Below are 16,381 nucleotides of genomic sequence, written 5' to 3'. Positions count from 1 at the left end.
TTTGCGCTTCCCTAGTGGCTCAAAGGTAAAGAATCTGCCTGCCAATGAAGGAGACACAGGTTCAATCCCTGGGTTGGGAAGACCCTGGAGAAGGAAATGGCAACCCACTCCAATCTTCTTGCCTGGAAAATCCCATGGACAGAGGAGCCTGGCAGGCTACAGACCATGGGGTTGCAAAGAGTCAGCAATGACTTGGCAACTGGAACATGTTATCTTTTGGCTTAAGAGTAAATGTCAAGATACTAATTACTGGTGGTTTAATCTAGGTCAATACAACAAAGGCAAATCTCTCAGCTATACAATATACTGTTGATTTGCTGGAGGGGAGGGACTCTTTTTTCCTAAGAAAATGCATCTAACAGCAATATGGAATGAAGCCCCTCTAATGTGTTTGTACATTCTAGAAGTCTCCCCTCTCAGGTTTACATTTCTCATCTAAGTAACTGTAAATGGAAAACACAGGCAAGCCATTCCTTTTACGTTTCTGTTCAAGGGCATAAAAATTAAGGGCAAATACAGAATAAAATTAATTCTGTAACTCTAATGAAAATATCACATGCTTTTCCTACATATCTAGTACCTTCAGTTAATTGCTAACAGGGCAAATCTTTTTCACCAGAATGGTTCAATAACTGACATTTAAACTTTGCATGGTTCCTTCCCTCAAGACTCAGAGTTACATATTATTATAGTTTCTGCAGCATCAGTTTGTTCTCATCTATCCATTCTCACTAGCAAGCTGGAAGGAAAGGAAGACTCCCAAGGACTGCTTTATATGTATATTCCTCTCACCATTCGAAAGGGAGATGATAGTACTATTCACCTTCACAGTTATCTTGAGTAGTAATTACATGTAACGGTGAAAGAAACCAGTTATTTTTTTGCAATTCCTTTTTGCAAGGCAAATGACTAGCTAAATGCTATCATTTAAGTATTTCAACATTAAAAACCTTCCCTCTTGCTTAGTTTATTTAAACGCCTGAGAGTATTTGTTGCTCTTTCATTATATTCATCTCTCCATCCTCTCTGAGTTGGTATAAATAAATCGGTGGCTTGAGGGGATTAACTCAAAGCTTTTGAAATACTTAGAAATTAAGTTTAAGCACAAACTATGTTTGAAAAAAATGAAAGAAAAAGCATATGCAAAAAATTCAAACCTGCCCTCATTAAGACATGGACTTATGTAAAACAATTCCAAACACACGGGAGTCGCTGAACTCAAAGGCAAATGACCCCTCTGCAAGCTTTAATTCTAGGACTATTTCCTGTTCTTTAACCACTGGAATGCATACTAGACAAACCTCACATGGGCAGATGCACTAAGGAGCAAATGTAAATGCAAAGTGATTTTTTGGAGAAGAAAAGTAATTACTCACTTCACGTAGGCCTAGATCATGGAGCTTGACTGTACATGTGGAGAGTAAGTTTCACAGATGAATTAATTGGATTAAATACTTTAACAAGAAACACACTCCAAGCAAATCTTATGGAATTTCACAGAACAACCCACTGGCACGTAACAAGACAGTCTTTTAGAATTGAAGGAAATAAAATAAGGTCATCAAGAAAGTTATTACCTAGGGAAGGAAAGGAGAAAGGAAGGAAGGAAGGAAGGAGGGAGGCAGGGAAGAAGGAATTACTTTTAATGATCCTTAAGAAGGATTCCTCTACACAGGTGGAAAGTGATTCGTCAAAGTTGGGGGCGGGGGTGGGGGGGTGATAAGCAGGCTTTCCCAAGTAATGAAATATTTTAAAGGATTGGTTTTCAAGATTTTCTTTTTTAAGCAAATGAATGAGAGTTGACTGCTGAATCCCATAAGGTTTTTCCGAATAACCAGGAGGCAAAAAAAGCATATTGTACCTTGAAGGAAACGGGGTCCTTGTATGTGCTGCCACTTAAAATCAAATCCTCGAAAACAAAATACAGGGAAATTTTTTCATTAAAATGCTACAAACTATGCACTTGTTATTTGGTGTACTTAACAAAACAGAAACCCTTCTGCAAAACTTTCTTGAGATACTTTGGCAATTCTTCTTTAGAAGCTAACTTCAGAGTCAGCTCATAAGCCCATATACAGATATATCTGACACAGAAAAATAAGCCCTTTATCTTTTCAGGAGGAGAGAGGAAAAAAATGGTAATCATTGAACTTGATCACCCATTCTGGCTCTAATGGATCTCTTCCTAAAAACTTGGGCCTCAAAACAACAATTTCCCACAAACAAATATATTTCAAAGAACTAACTAAAGTCGCAGAAGACAGTTTCTGAGGAAGAATTCAGCTCTCCCTAGGGCAGCAAGAAAAGGCAGCAGAGGTGGATAACAGAGGCAAATGCCCTGAGGTAACCGTGGGGACAACAGTCATATGCCAACACCAGCTCTGATACATTTGTTCAATATCCAGTTGCATTAATTATAAGCATCGCACAGTTTAAAAAAAAAAAAAGAAATTTTAGATGCAGTTATCAATCTTTCTTTTCATAAATGGATTTTTCTTTATTTTCTTTAAGGCTCGAGCCAGTAAACATCAAAATGCCTACGACTCAAATATGAAGAGATTTTCCTCATTAACACCAAGGTTACTAGTTTTCTACTAGGCCTACTATGAAAAGTCAATGGTGATTTTGTTGTTTTTTTACTGTCTTAAAAAATATACGTACGTGGAGGCCTATTCCTCACTCTGGAAAAAGTGAAAGTCGCTCAGTCATGTTCAACTCTTTGTGACCCCATGGACTATACAGGCCATGGAATTCTCCACATCAGAATACTGGAGTGGGTAGCCATTCCCTTCTCCAGGGGATCTTCCCAACCCAGGAACTGAACCCAGATCTCCAGCACTGCAGGTGGATACTTTACCAGCTAAGCCACCAGGGAAGCCCCATCTGGAAAGAAGCCCTATTATTCCAACAGGAGGGACTTCCAACAGCAAGGTGAACCAGCAAGTCCTCAACCATCAGCTGTCTGAATGTGGGGCATGCAGATGAGTAAACCTGTGCCACACTTCCATCTGCGCTGCTTATCACTACTATTCTGTGCTGGCTTCACCCTGTGCTCTGACTGCTAAATCTGGTTTGTCTCAGCAGCTGCAGTGAGATAAGATATGGACAACCTGCCCTCTAACCCATCATCCAAACACCCCTACTCTGGGCCCTGAGCCCAAGGTCATAACACTTGAACATGGTTCCCATGGTTCTCACTGTCTCATCTCCACTCTCCTCACTCCAGTTATTCCCACTCAATGAATCAAGTATTTTCAGTTCAGGGTGATGGGTTAGTAGTAGTGAGTAACTGGACAAGTAAGAAGTAAAACAATGAAGAAAACTATAGAGACAATCATTTGAAAAGAGCAACACTATTTGAGTCTACACATAAACAATAAATGCAGTCTTCCTGTTACTTTCAACTCGACTTGAGGTCCTTGGCAAAGGCCTGGCAAGACTAGTTCCCTAATCACTCTCTTCCATTCTCTTTGCTTCCTACACCTAAAGAGGCAAGCAGCAGCTGCTCAAATCTGTATCTTTTCTGTGAAAAACTCTGGAGTTCTTCCATTGAAGTTATTTTAATGAACTCATTGCCACATCCTTTAGAAAATTTCAAAGAACCAGAGTTATCTGGCGGAGAAGGCAATGGCACCCCACTCCAGTACTCTTGCCTGGAAAATCCCATAGGCGGAGGAGCCTGGTAGGCTGCAGTCCATGGGGTCGCTAAGAGTCTGACACGACTGAGCGACTTCACTTTCTCTTTTCACTTTCATGCATTGGAGAAGGAAATGGCAACCCACTCCAGAGTTCTTGCCTGGAGAATCCCAGAGACAGGGGAGCCTGGTAGGCTACCGTCTATGGGGTCACACAGAGTCGGACATGACTGAAGCGACTTAGCAGCAGCAGCAGCAGCAGCAGAGTTATCTGGGAAAGGGATACTAAGACAGGAACAACTTTTGTCAGTGTGTTCTCCCCTACCCTACATAAACCAAATCCTAATGCTGGGAGGGACTTCCCAGGTGCCTCACTGGTAAAGAATCCACCTGCCAATGCAAGAGATGTGGGTTTGATCCCTGGGTCGCGACAATCTCCTGGAGAAGGAAACGGCAACCCACACCAGTACTCTTGCCTGGGAAAGCCCAAGGACAGAGGAGCCTGGTAGGCTACCGTCCAGGGGGTCACAAAGAGTCAGACCTGACTTAGTGACTAAACTACCGCCACCAATGCTGGGAGGTAAAATAATACCACAGTTAAGAGCGTGGAGTACTAAAGGCAGATATACCAAAGTCTAATTATGACAAACCTAGACAGCATATTAAAAAGCAGAGACATTACTTTGCCTACAGAGGTCCGTACAGTCAAAGCTATGGTTTTTCCAGTAGTCATGTATGGATGTGAGAGTCGGACCATGAACAAGGCTGAATGCCAAAGAATTGATGGTTTCAAACTGTGGTGCTGGAGAAGACTTTTAAGAGTCCCTTGGACCGCAAGGAGATCAAACCAGTCAATCCCAAAGGAAATCAACCCTGAATATTCATTGGAAGGACAGATGTTGAAGCTGAAGTTCCAATACTTTGGCCACCTGATATGAAGAGCTAAATCATTGGAAAAGATCCTGATGCTGGGAAAGATTGAGAGCAGGAAGAAAAGGGGGCAACAGAGGATGAGATATTTGGATAACATCACCAACTCAATGGACATGAGTCTGAGCAAACTCCAGGAGACAGTAAAGGATGGGGAAGCCTGACATGCTGCAGTCCATGGGGTCGCAAAGAGTTGGACACGACTTAGTGAATGAACACCACCAAAGCCTGAGGTCCACACTGTACTCTTCACTAGACATTTAATCTGAAAGAGATTACCTAATTTATCTAAGCGTCAATTTCTTTATAGGGAAAAATGGTGTAAATAATACCTCTCAGCTTGCTAATAAGGACAAGTGGACAAGATGAACAAATACAAAAAGAGTTTAGCACAGGTTGCTGTATACTAGGCATTCAACAAACACTGACTATTTCCATTGCTATTTTTGTCAGCTGCCATGGAAACCAGCAGAGTTTCATTAAAGCACACACCTAGAACCCAAGAGCATCTCCTCTTAATTCCAGCAATGTTACTCAGTCTCCTCAACTGCAAAAATGGTGGGACCACCTCCAAGGTCCTGCTAAGTCTGTGATTCACAAACGTTTCCCATTTTCATCATTTATTCTCAATGAATTCTAGCTTTTCTAAATGTAAAATGAAAAAAGCAGTCTTCATCCCAATTACCTCCAAACATAAGAAATAAGTGCTAATGCAGTTTTATACTGTAAAGAGATATACTCCATAAGATATTTTCAAATGGCTTCAGACAAGCCTTGAGCCAAAGTCTCTTGAAAAAAAGCTACACAGTGTAAAAAGTTGATAAATATGAATTCAGCCTGGGAGGAGAACATTATAAAGATGGTTCTGTTGATTTGTTTGCTAAAATAAGCTACTACACACAGTGACTAAAAGTTATAATTTATTACTACCTCTATTAAGGGTTAATTGAAGTGCTAATAAAATGTTGAAAAAATATATTTTTCAAGCCACGTATACTACAAAAGTACAGGAATAATCTTATGGTAGCATCTGAATTTTTCGATTGGTATTCCAACGCCAGGTAAACTGAGAAGGCAAGGGTGATGACTGCTCACCTTATCTTGTAAGGTAAAGGTCCCAGGAAAACCAGCAAAGAGAAATTTGTTCTTGACTTTCAACTTTCCCAAATTTGCTACAATCAGATTATTTGATCTGGAACTTTCTGGGATAAGAAGAACAGGAGCACCAGCCTCAATATCCAGGAGAACCCGGGAATAGCGCTGTGCTTGATCTCTCACCTGAAAGAAGGAGGAAAATTGAGTAAGACATTCAGTTCATTCCCTCATTTTACAATCAAATAACCTCAAGTTCCCAAAAGTTCCATGAATTTATAAATCTAAAACAACTAAAATCACACAGAGTACATACATTCTATGAACCAAGGAGTTAAATTAGAAAACAGTAACAAGAAGATAATGGAAAACTCCCAAGTATCTGGAAATTAAACTACAAACTTCTAAATAACCCATGGGTCACAGAAGAAATCACTAGGGAAGTTAAAAAATATATATCTTGACTTTACTGATTAAAAAAACACAGCACATCAAAAATTCATGGAATGAATTTTAAAGCACTTAAAAAGGTACTTAAAGACTTCGATGACCCTGAATGGGATATAAGTCAAAAAAGGTAGGGATATATGTATATGTATAGCTGATTCATTTTGCTGTACAGAAGAAATTAACATAGTAAAGCAACTACACTTCAATAAAAATTAACTAGAGAAAAGAAAGAAGGAAAAAAGGGGAGGGGAGAGGTACTTGAAGAAAAATGTTTAGCATTAAATGCTTACTTTATATAAAAGATCTAAAATCAATAAAGCTTCCACCTTAAGAAGCTAGAAAAGCAAAATAAATCTAAGTAAGGAGAAGGAAGAAAATAATAAAGAGCAGAAACCAGTTATTTAGAAAACAGATAAGAGAAAAAAATTAATTGAACATTTATAGAACCCTCTACCCAACTACCACTTTACATTCTTTACAAGTGCACACATGCTTATTAAGAATATGCACAGGCCTGACATAGCCCTCAATAAGTTGATTATTTAAAGAGATAAATGAATGTGATAAAACCTCTACCTATATGAATGAAGAAAAAAGGAAGAAAACAAAAATCACCACTACCAGAAGAATCAGGGACATTGCTACAGAACTTAAAAGATATTAAGGGACATGGAAACCTATGAACAAGTTCAGGCCAACAAACTGACAATTCAGATGAAGTAGCCAGATTCCTTAAAAACAAACACAAACTATCTACAGCTAACATCATATTAGTTAACATCTGCAGAAGACAATGCTTTCCCTCTAAGATAAGGAATAAAGCATGGATACCCACTCTCACCATTTCTATTCAACACTGTAGCTAAACTCCTAGTCCAAACAAAGGGTATATAGGTTGGGAAGGAAAAAAGAAAACTTTCTTATTCACAGACAACATAATCATCTATGTAGAAAACCCTTAAGAATCTAAAGGAGCTAGAATAAGTAACTGAGGGCTTCCCTGATAGCTCAGTTGGTAAAGAATCCGCCTGCAATGCAGAAGACCCCGGTTCGATTCCTGGGTTGGGAAGATACGCTAGAAAAGGGATAGGCTACCCACTCCAGTATTCTTGGGCTTCCCTTGTGGTTCAGCTGGTAAAGAATACACCTGCAATGCAGGAGACTTGGGTTCAATCCCTGGATTGGGAAGATCCCCTGGAGAAGGAAACTGCTACCCACTCCAGTATTCTGGCCTGGAGAATTCCATGGACTGTATAGCATGGGGTCGCAGAGTCGGACATGACGAGCGACTTTCACTTCACTTCAGAATAGGTAAGTTTAGCAAGATTACAGGATATGAGCTCAACATCTATGTAAACAAAAGTCAATTATATCTCAAACTTTCAATAAACAAGTAGACAGTGAATTTTTTTCATTGATACAATTTAGAATAGCATCAAAATGCTGAAATACCTAGTGATAAGTTTAACAAAAAATGTGTAAGAACAGTATACCTAAAACTACGAAACAGTGCTGAGAGAAACTAAACACCTACTTCAATGGAAGATATACCATACTCAAGGATCCACAGACTCAGTATTATTAAGATGTCAATTCTCCAGATATATGGACTAAAGACAATCCCAATCAAAATCCTAGCTGACTTTACTGTAGAAACAGACAAGCTGATTCTAAAATTTATAGAGGAAAAACAAAGGACCTAGAAGAGCCAATACATCTTTGAAAAAGAAGTTGGAAGACTTAGAATATCTGATTTCAAGACATACTATAAAGCAACAGCTCTCAAGGCAAGGGAGAGGGGGGACTTCCTTGTGGTCCAGTGGCTAAGACCCTGCACTCTCAACGCAGGGGGCATGGGTTTGATCTCTGGTCAGGGACTAGATCCCACATTCCACAACTGAAGAGTTCATGTCCTGCAACGAAGATGGAAGAACCCACATGCTACAACTAAGACCTGGGGCAGCTAAATAAATTTTTAAAAAATAAGTTTAAAAAGAAAAAAAAAAAAAAGACATGGGGGGAAGGTATTCCCTGATGGTCAAGTGGTTAAGAATCCACCTGCCAATGCAGAGGACACAGGTTCAATCCCCTGGTCCAAGAAGATCCTACCTACCAGAGGGCAACTAAGCTGGTAAGCCACAACCACTGAAGCCCCCAACACCTAGAGCCCCTGCTCCACAAGAGGAGCCCCCACTTGCTGCGGCTAGAGAAAGCCTGCACACAGCACAACAAAGACTCGACACAGCCAAGAAATAAATAAATAGTATTTTTTAGAAAAGACCACGGGGTGTACAACTAAATATAAATCAAGGAAATAGAACAGAGAATAAAGAAATACACATACATATATGATCAGTGGATTCTCAACATAAGTGTCAAGGTAATTCAGTGGGAAAAGAACAGTCTGGATAGGTATTTGGGAAAAAAAACCTCAAGTCTCACTTTACAAAATATGCAAAAATTAACTCAAAATGGAAGAGATCTAAAATTATAACACTTCTAAAAAAGGAAAATAGGAGAGATTTATTGCCACCTGATGGTAGGCAGATTTCCTTGACAAAACAATAGCACTAACCGTAAAATTTAAAAATTGAACTTCATTAAAATGAAAGACTTCTGCTTTTAAAAAATTAGTATTAAGAAAATGGGGGAGGGGGTAGCCATAGACTAGAAAAAAATATTCACAATAAATATATCAAAGGTCTTCTATCCAGAATATATTAAGGAAGATATAAAGGAAGAAATATTGATGTTAATTCTACACAAACTGTTCTGAAAATAGAAGAGGGAACACTTCCCAATTCATCCTACAAGGACAGCATGGCCCAGTTACCAAAACCAAAATAGGCATTTTTCTTTTCAAGAAAGGAAAACTATAAACTAGTAACGCTCAGGAGCTTAGATACAAAAATCCCTAAAATATCACAGCAAATTAAGAAAACTGTAAAGGCATCCAGACAATAAGGAAATGAATGAATGTGGCTGCATTCTGCTATAACAACAAGCTAGCCAGTGGCTACCAAGAAGCAGGGATTAGGGCTAGGAGACCATTAGCAAAAGGACACAAACTTCATACCCTTTTTATAATGTGCAAATGAGCTGAGCAAAAGATATGGTATATGAAGTTTTCTTTTAATCTTAAAGGGACTAGAGATTAGTCAGGAGAGTGGTTTCTTGAGACATCAACAGAATGAGATAGGGAAGGACTACATGCCACACATCTTAGTAATGTTTTAATTTTTATTTTCGTGGTGGTTTCATGGATGTTCCTTCTATTACCACACTTTTAAGTTTATATACATGTTACAAATATTCTTTCATATGTATCAAATACTAAACTGTCGTTTCTAAAGAGAGAAAAAAAGGTTACATATATCCATGGAAACATGTATGGGGAAAAAAATTAAAAAATAAAATATACCTATGGTGCTAGAAAACTAAGTTTTTTTTTCTAGATTCCCTGTCATTTGATTGTACTACTTTTATATTTAAAAAATAAATAAATTCTCTATAATGTACACAGGAAACCAGTAATACTGGCTGCTGCCAAGGACAGAAACTGGGTGGCTGAGGAAAAGTAGCTGAGAAAGAGACTTTTCTCCAAATGCTCTTTTTGGCTTTGATTCTGTACTAAAACAATATACAACTTACTCAAAAATTTTTTTATTTAGATTAAAACAAAATTTTTAAACGTTGCTACTACAAAGAACTTAAATTACAATCTTTTACCTAATAAAACTTAAAAATAAATAACCAACACGTTTTACAAAGAACCACACTGTAACTGCTTCCTGTGGTTCCAAGACAACATTGGAGGCTGCCTCACACTCAGAGGTGCGCTGCCAGGGCATCTTAAATCCTTCACGTAAACACATCATCGGCTGGACACTGCACACGCCACCAGCTCGAGGTGGTCTACACCCAATGTTAGATCATGCTACATTCCTTCCAGTGATGTCACCTAGACACAGCACACACCACCAGCTTGAGGTGGTCTACACTCAATGTGAGGTCATGCTACATTCCTTCTGGTGATGTCACATCTTTGCAAAGCTGGGTCTTAAGCACTTACTGAGATAGAAAACAAGTACCATGAGAAAATAAATGTGGAAAAGGAAATGAGGGCTGTGACGTTCAACCCGATTCCAAGTCTCAGGAGCTGTTCAGTGCCCAAGAGGCACATACATCCTACTAGGAAGCAATTACGGTGATTTAAGAATGAAATAAAAATATCATCTTTCACTTATGTTTTTACATTTTCAAACAGCTACTAAATTGTTGGACAAACGTAATTATGAAGTTGTTTGGACTTAATTACTTTGGAAATGGAAAGACCATTAGGTGTTTCTTTTGGCCTCAGATGTGTCTCGGAAAAACTTCCAAGACAAGAAGGGAGCCATGAGCTAAGAAGTTTGAGAACTACATTTGAAAGAAACCCTCTTTTTATAACAAGATACTGTCTTTGGAACCACTTTCCAGGAGAAGCATCACCACTGAAGTAACTTGTTTATCTTTTTTAGAGCAAGCCAAGTGAAAGTGAAGTCACTCAGTCGTGTCCGACTCTTTGCAACCCATGGACTGTAGCCCACCAAGCTCCTCCATCCATGGGATTCTCCAGGCAAGAATACTGGAGTGGGTTGCCATTTCCTTCTCCAAGAGCAAGCCAAAGCTAAACTTGAAAAGGAAATTAAAACACAATGCAAGAAACAAGAATATAAGCTCTCCGATTACAGTAAGATTTCTATAGCTAATCAGCTACATGGAGGACATTAGCAAAGCTTAAGATTTCTTGATTATGAAATTAAAACACGATGCAAGAAACAAGAATATAAGCTCTCCGATTACAGTAAGATTTCTGTAGCTAATGAGCTACATGGAGGACATTAGCAAAGCTTAAGATTTCTTGATTATCTTCACTTTTCTCAGTGACACGTTCCAGATTTATCCCTAGAGATTTAAAAGTTCTGCTGATGAGTCAAACTGGAAAAGTGTCTTGGATCCAGGCACTACCTACCGTCTGCCCCTCAATGGCAGCTCGCTGGCGCCCTAACACATCCTGCAGCTGAGTGAAGTGCTGGATGAAGGCCACCACCTCCGCCTGGAAGCGCTGGGTGTGCACGTACTGCACAGACGCCATCTGGAGGCTCACTCGGATGTCGTGCTCCCGCCGGAGGAGAGGGTCAGGTCGGCCATACCTAGGAGTAAGGGCAACAATGTGACTCAGAGACAGTGGCAGGATGCAAATGAGTATCTGAAGAAAACTCGGGTTCACTTAGGGGCTTCCCCAGGAAACAGCTTTAACTGTTAAAATGGAAACCCAGAAAAAAAAAAAAAGGAAATCCACAACCAGGTTTTAGAAAGCAAATTCCAATAACTACCTCCTTTCTAAGCTTCCACCACATGTCGAGGATGTTAAGTAAAAGTCTGGTGTGACGGCAAGGGCTATAAACACGGGGACAGATCTGGGGCTGCGTCACTCCTGATTCCAGACCTCACTCAGAAGCCACCATGGTTCAGACCTTTTACCTGAGCCTCTCTGTCCCTGCCTTTAAGGAAAAGTGAATATTCCTGCTCACTCTTCTAGCAAAGACTATGACAACTCGGGGTAATAAAAACTACACTGTGAAACAACTGGTAAAGAAAATCAGGCAACAGAACCAATGTTCCTGAGGCAATCTATCTCTGGAAGCTGAAAGAAGTCTTTTTGCTTCAGTGAAATGCAGGCCAAAGACTTTTAGTATCCACATTCACTGATAAATTAGAAAACTTCTACAAATGGTTTTAATGGGACACAATGCCACAATAAAAATTATCATACAGGACATAGTCACTGGGGAAAGGAATTCATATTAGCTGAGCAACTATTATTTTGCCAGGCAGAGAGTTAAGAGTTTTACATTAATTATCTCATTTGTTAAAGAACCATGCCTCTGTGGTAGGTAACCATACAAATAAATCTATCTAACTTCTCAGAGGAGTATGATATACTCCCTCTGGAAATGAAAGAAAAACTTCTTGGACATCTTTAGGGACCATTTTTCTCAACTCTGGTTGAACATTAAAATCACTTTGGATAATTAAAAAAAAAAAAAGAACACAACACTACACAGACCAGAATACTTGGGGGCAGAGATGGATATCCATATTCTGACAGCTCTCCAAAAGGCTGAAAAACCACCTTTTAAAATTTCTGTTTTCTGAGAAAACTATTCTTTAATAACTACATAGGCCTAAAAATGCCTCTAAGTTCTAAAACTGAACACAGATTGTATTTATACTGAGAGAAATGCCTAATGCAACTTAAAACCCATTATCTTCAACAACTTTCTCAGGCTGAAATCATCCCAGATCATTCAGAGCTAAATGGAAATTGATCTAACATAGTCTCCTCACTATTTCAATAGAAAAACGGACACAAGGAAATCAAGTGACTTCTTCAAGTCACACAACACATTGCTGTGAAACCAGACTATAATTATGACCAGTTATTTCAACCATACCCTCTTTATTTGTTAAAGCCTGAGTAGCCCACTTCAATGCAGATCCATTTTAATATAAATCGAGATTCCTCACAACTAGATCAAATTGATTCTACGTAAGAGGCTATGTTTTTTTTAAACTTTTCCTTACTGCTTAGCCGACAAGAATCTGAAACAGGAAACAATCACGATAGAAAAGCTTGATGTTCTTACTTGAAAGTCTGGAAGATGAGGGCCTCTTCTCCACTCGTAGTGAAGCGTTCTCGGTAGAACTCTCCATGCGAGGTAAGGTCGCTCAGAGACAGACTCCCAATGCTCCCCTGTAAGGCCAGGTCTCCCTCTAGGAAGAGGAAAATCAGAATGCATTCTTATGCTCTTTTCTCTGTCACACACCCTAACTCTGCCTGAAATAAACATTGATACACACATGCCTCAGGCTTTACATCATTTAATAAAACGAAATGTCAAAAGTGACTATTCATATTCTAATACACCCAGAACAGTATTTTATGCACTATTTCAAATAGCCTCAATGCAGAAGTCCAAAGGGATTGAAATAATACCACAGCATCACACTTTAACACTTACAAGAGGGAAGAAATTAAGGGTAAACATAAATTAAAGGATAAAATATTTACAAATACAGATAGAAACATGCTCTCTTCTGAGATCAGACCACTAATTAGAATTAGCAAAATAGCATAAGGTCTATTTTATACTATAGATAAAGGAATAAAGGGAAAAATGTCAGAGATGTATTAATCAGGCAGTATTAAATGAGTTTTAGTGCTATTTAATTAAAAGGTGACATTAATAAAGTAAGACACTGAAGACACAGATTTGAAACTACTCCAATATTACACAAGTGAAGCTCCTGGAAGGTAGACAGAAGAAAGAGGAAATGTTAAAACATGCACCCCTGGGCTATGAACCTATATGAATCATTCTTAACATGGGGTAGATACTGAAAAGGAATATTCTGAACTGTTGCTTAGGTAAAACAAATTTTGTCATCATAATTAACAACAAAACAATGACTGAGGTGTATGTTTTTGGCAGGCTAGCTCTGCTCCCAATGAAGACACATACTTATTTTTGGTTCCAAATGTCCTCTAACAAAAATACCCCCCCTCAAAAGAAGTGAAGTCACTCAGAAAAGTGAATTTGTGTCCGATTCTTTGTGACTCCATGGACTGTAGCCTACCAGGCTTCTCCATCCATGGGATTTTCCAGGCAAGAGTACCAGAGTGGGTTGCCATTTCCTTCTCCAGGGGATCTTTCCAACCCAGGGATCGAACCTGGGTCTCCTACATTGCAGGCAGACGCTTTACCCTCTGAGCCACCAGGGAAACTTATCCTACCCAAGCTTCTCCAAATTCTAAGGACTCATCTCTTCTAGGAACGTTTTATAAATTAATTTATACCAGGAATGAAACCAATTTTAGTTCATCCTTTCCCCAAAAGACATTCTTATTTTACTACAGAGTCAACATTTGAGCTTTGTAGTCTTATTTTATCACCAGTTGCCTAAGGAAGGAGCAGTATTTTATGCTCACTTTGTAAATTCCTCCACTTTAGAGCTCAATGTAGATCTTCACTTCTGTTCTCCTAAGGATTACAGCCTATTGCCTCCCATTAGGAAGAATGCCAGCTTTGCTACAGTATCTCCCTGCTTAAACCACCCCCTCTAAAGTGAAAGTCGCTCAATCGTGTCTGACTCTTGGGGACCCCATGGACTATACAGCCCATGGAATTCTCCAGGCCAGAATACTGGAGTGGGTAGCTGTTCCCTTCTCCAGGGGATGTTCCTAATCCAGGGGTTGAACCCCGGTCTCCTGCATTGCAGGTGCATACTTTACCAGCTGAGCCGCAAGGGAAGCCCAAGAATCCTGGAGTGGGTAGCCTATCCCTTCTCTAGCATATCTTCCTGACCCAGCAATCAAACCGGGGTCTCCTGTATTGCAGGCGAATTCTTTACAAACTGAGCTACCAGGGAAGCCCACCCCCTCGTAGGGGTTCCCCCTAATTATGGCAACAGAGTGAACATATGCCCTGATTTCCCAGAGGCAGCCCCTGTTATATGCCATTTTCCCAGTTGTAATTATTAATAATGCTCCCTTTCACACTCCAACATGTCCAAACTTTAGACAAAGAAATTATATACTCATCCAGAGAGCTTTTTTAAAACTCAGATAGATCACAGGGTCCCATCCAACCCACAGAATCAGAGTCTTGGGATGGGAAGGGAGCTGTGCCAGATAGCTGCATTTCTAACAGATGATTCTGATCCATAAACCAGTATCTGGAAGCCACCACCACCAGTCCTGGCCAGACCAGTAACCACAACCCAGCCACTGAGCCACACCTTACTTAGCACCTGTAAAGACAATTAGATTTGTGAGCAGGATGTTCAAATTCTTCCCAGATTCCCCAAGTCTGATTTTTTCCACTTACCAATCATTTCCAGGTGTGCCACTAATTTGGACACATTCGCCTTGGCAAGCTCACTGGTGGTCTTATTCAGCACGAGAGAAAGCGAATGCACCTAAGAACACAGGAGGAAAGGCAAGGCGAATGTTACTCGGAGGAAAAGGTCCCTTTCAGACAAATGGCATCGAGAAAGATGCTACAAGTCTCAGGAAAGCTGAAGAGAAACCTTTTTGTCCAACTGATACCAAATTCATTTCAACTTTTCTTAGCCAGTCAAACCACAGTAAGAGGAGAGAGCCGATAGGAAAAGAACTTGACTGGGCAATCTAAAACCCAGGTTCTGTGGTGTCTTCTCTGTGGTCACCTCGTCTGTTCTCTTTTAAATTTTTTTTTTCTTCTTTCTTTCTTCTCTTTTTTTTTTTTGGTATGTTGGTTGGTTGGCTTTTTGGTTTTTTTAGGGGGATGCTTTCTTTGGGCTTCATCTATTGTTTGTCAGTGAAATGTTTTACATTATAAAACAATTTTTCCCCTTTCAGCATTTATCTCTAATATTGCACTATTCTGTAATCACTCATACAGATTCATTAAGTGCACCCTAAGAATTTGTCAAGGCGAAGTGATAAATACACTTAATGTTTAATGTCTTCAGACTAATATTTAATAGAAGCCCCTGGTGACCAACTGGGACTTCACTTAGAAGCACAATCAAAGATTTTCTTCCCCAGAGACAACCACCAATAGAAGAAAACCTGTTTTAGGAAAAGCATTCTTGGAAACAAATAAATCCAGTAACATAATTCTGTCATTTTAGCTACAAAAAGGACTCTGTATCTACGATTTAGGGAGGCGGATACCCCTGAGCGCCATCACGGGGTAAGGCATCGGTTGAAGAGAAGAAAGGAGGAAAGAGGAGACGGAGAGAAGCTTACATCCCAGTTCACTTCTCTGCTCCCAAGTGGCAGAGCTGGTGACATGCACCCCTTATCTTTAATGCCTACCACGACATGGTTGGATGGCATCACCAACTCAATGAACTTGAGTTTGACCAAACTCTGGGAGACAGTGAAGGACAGGGAAGCCTGATGTGTTGCAGTCCATGGGAGGTCACAAAGAGTTGGTCATGACTTAGCAACTGAACAACAACAAAGTAAGTGTTCAGCATATGTCTGATAAATGAAAAAAAAATGGAAAAAGAAAGAAAATAGCAGGAGAAAAGGAAGAAGAAAGAACATTCTTAGAGGAAGGAGGAGAAAAAAGCAGGGAATTATTACAGATGAAGCAGTGACCATGGGGGCCACTCCAATGGCACGGGGGGCCCCCTTGCAGTGGCTTCTGGACATGGATGACAGAAGGATCTCAAGGGAA

At 39.7% G+C, this 16,381-nt stretch overlaps 1 protein-coding gene across 5 annotated transcripts in view; it reads right to left on the bottom strand.

The window, feature by feature from the left end:
- Positions 1-16,381, bottom strand: part of VPS13D (vacuolar protein sorting 13 homolog D) — a 266,175-nt gene that overhangs the window by 204,555 nt on the left and 45,239 nt on the right. For all 5 annotated transcript variants that reach the window (XM_040263469.1, XM_040263472.1, XM_040263473.1 and 2 more), the window contains exons 22-25: positions 15,041-15,131; positions 12,800-12,926; positions 11,122-11,302; positions 5,661-5,843 (exon numbers count right to left, since the gene is read on the bottom strand). In XM_040263469.1, coding sequence (XP_040119403.1) covers positions 5,661-5,843; positions 11,122-11,302; positions 12,800-12,926; positions 15,041-15,131 — 582 coding nt within the window. The remainder of the gene's footprint in view (positions 1-5,660; positions 5,844-11,121; positions 11,303-12,799; positions 12,927-15,040; positions 15,132-16,381) is intronic.

Source organism: Oryx dammah, unplaced genomic scaffold, assembly GCF_014754425.2.
Source record: "Oryx dammah isolate SB20612 unplaced genomic scaffold, SCBI_Odam_1.1 HiC_scaffold_21, whole genome shotgun sequence".
Lineage (NCBI taxonomy): Eukaryota > Metazoa > Chordata > Mammalia > Artiodactyla > Bovidae > Oryx > Oryx dammah.
The sequence above is the reverse complement of the archived record's forward strand: the minus strand, read 5'-3'. Positions and strand labels throughout refer to the sequence as shown.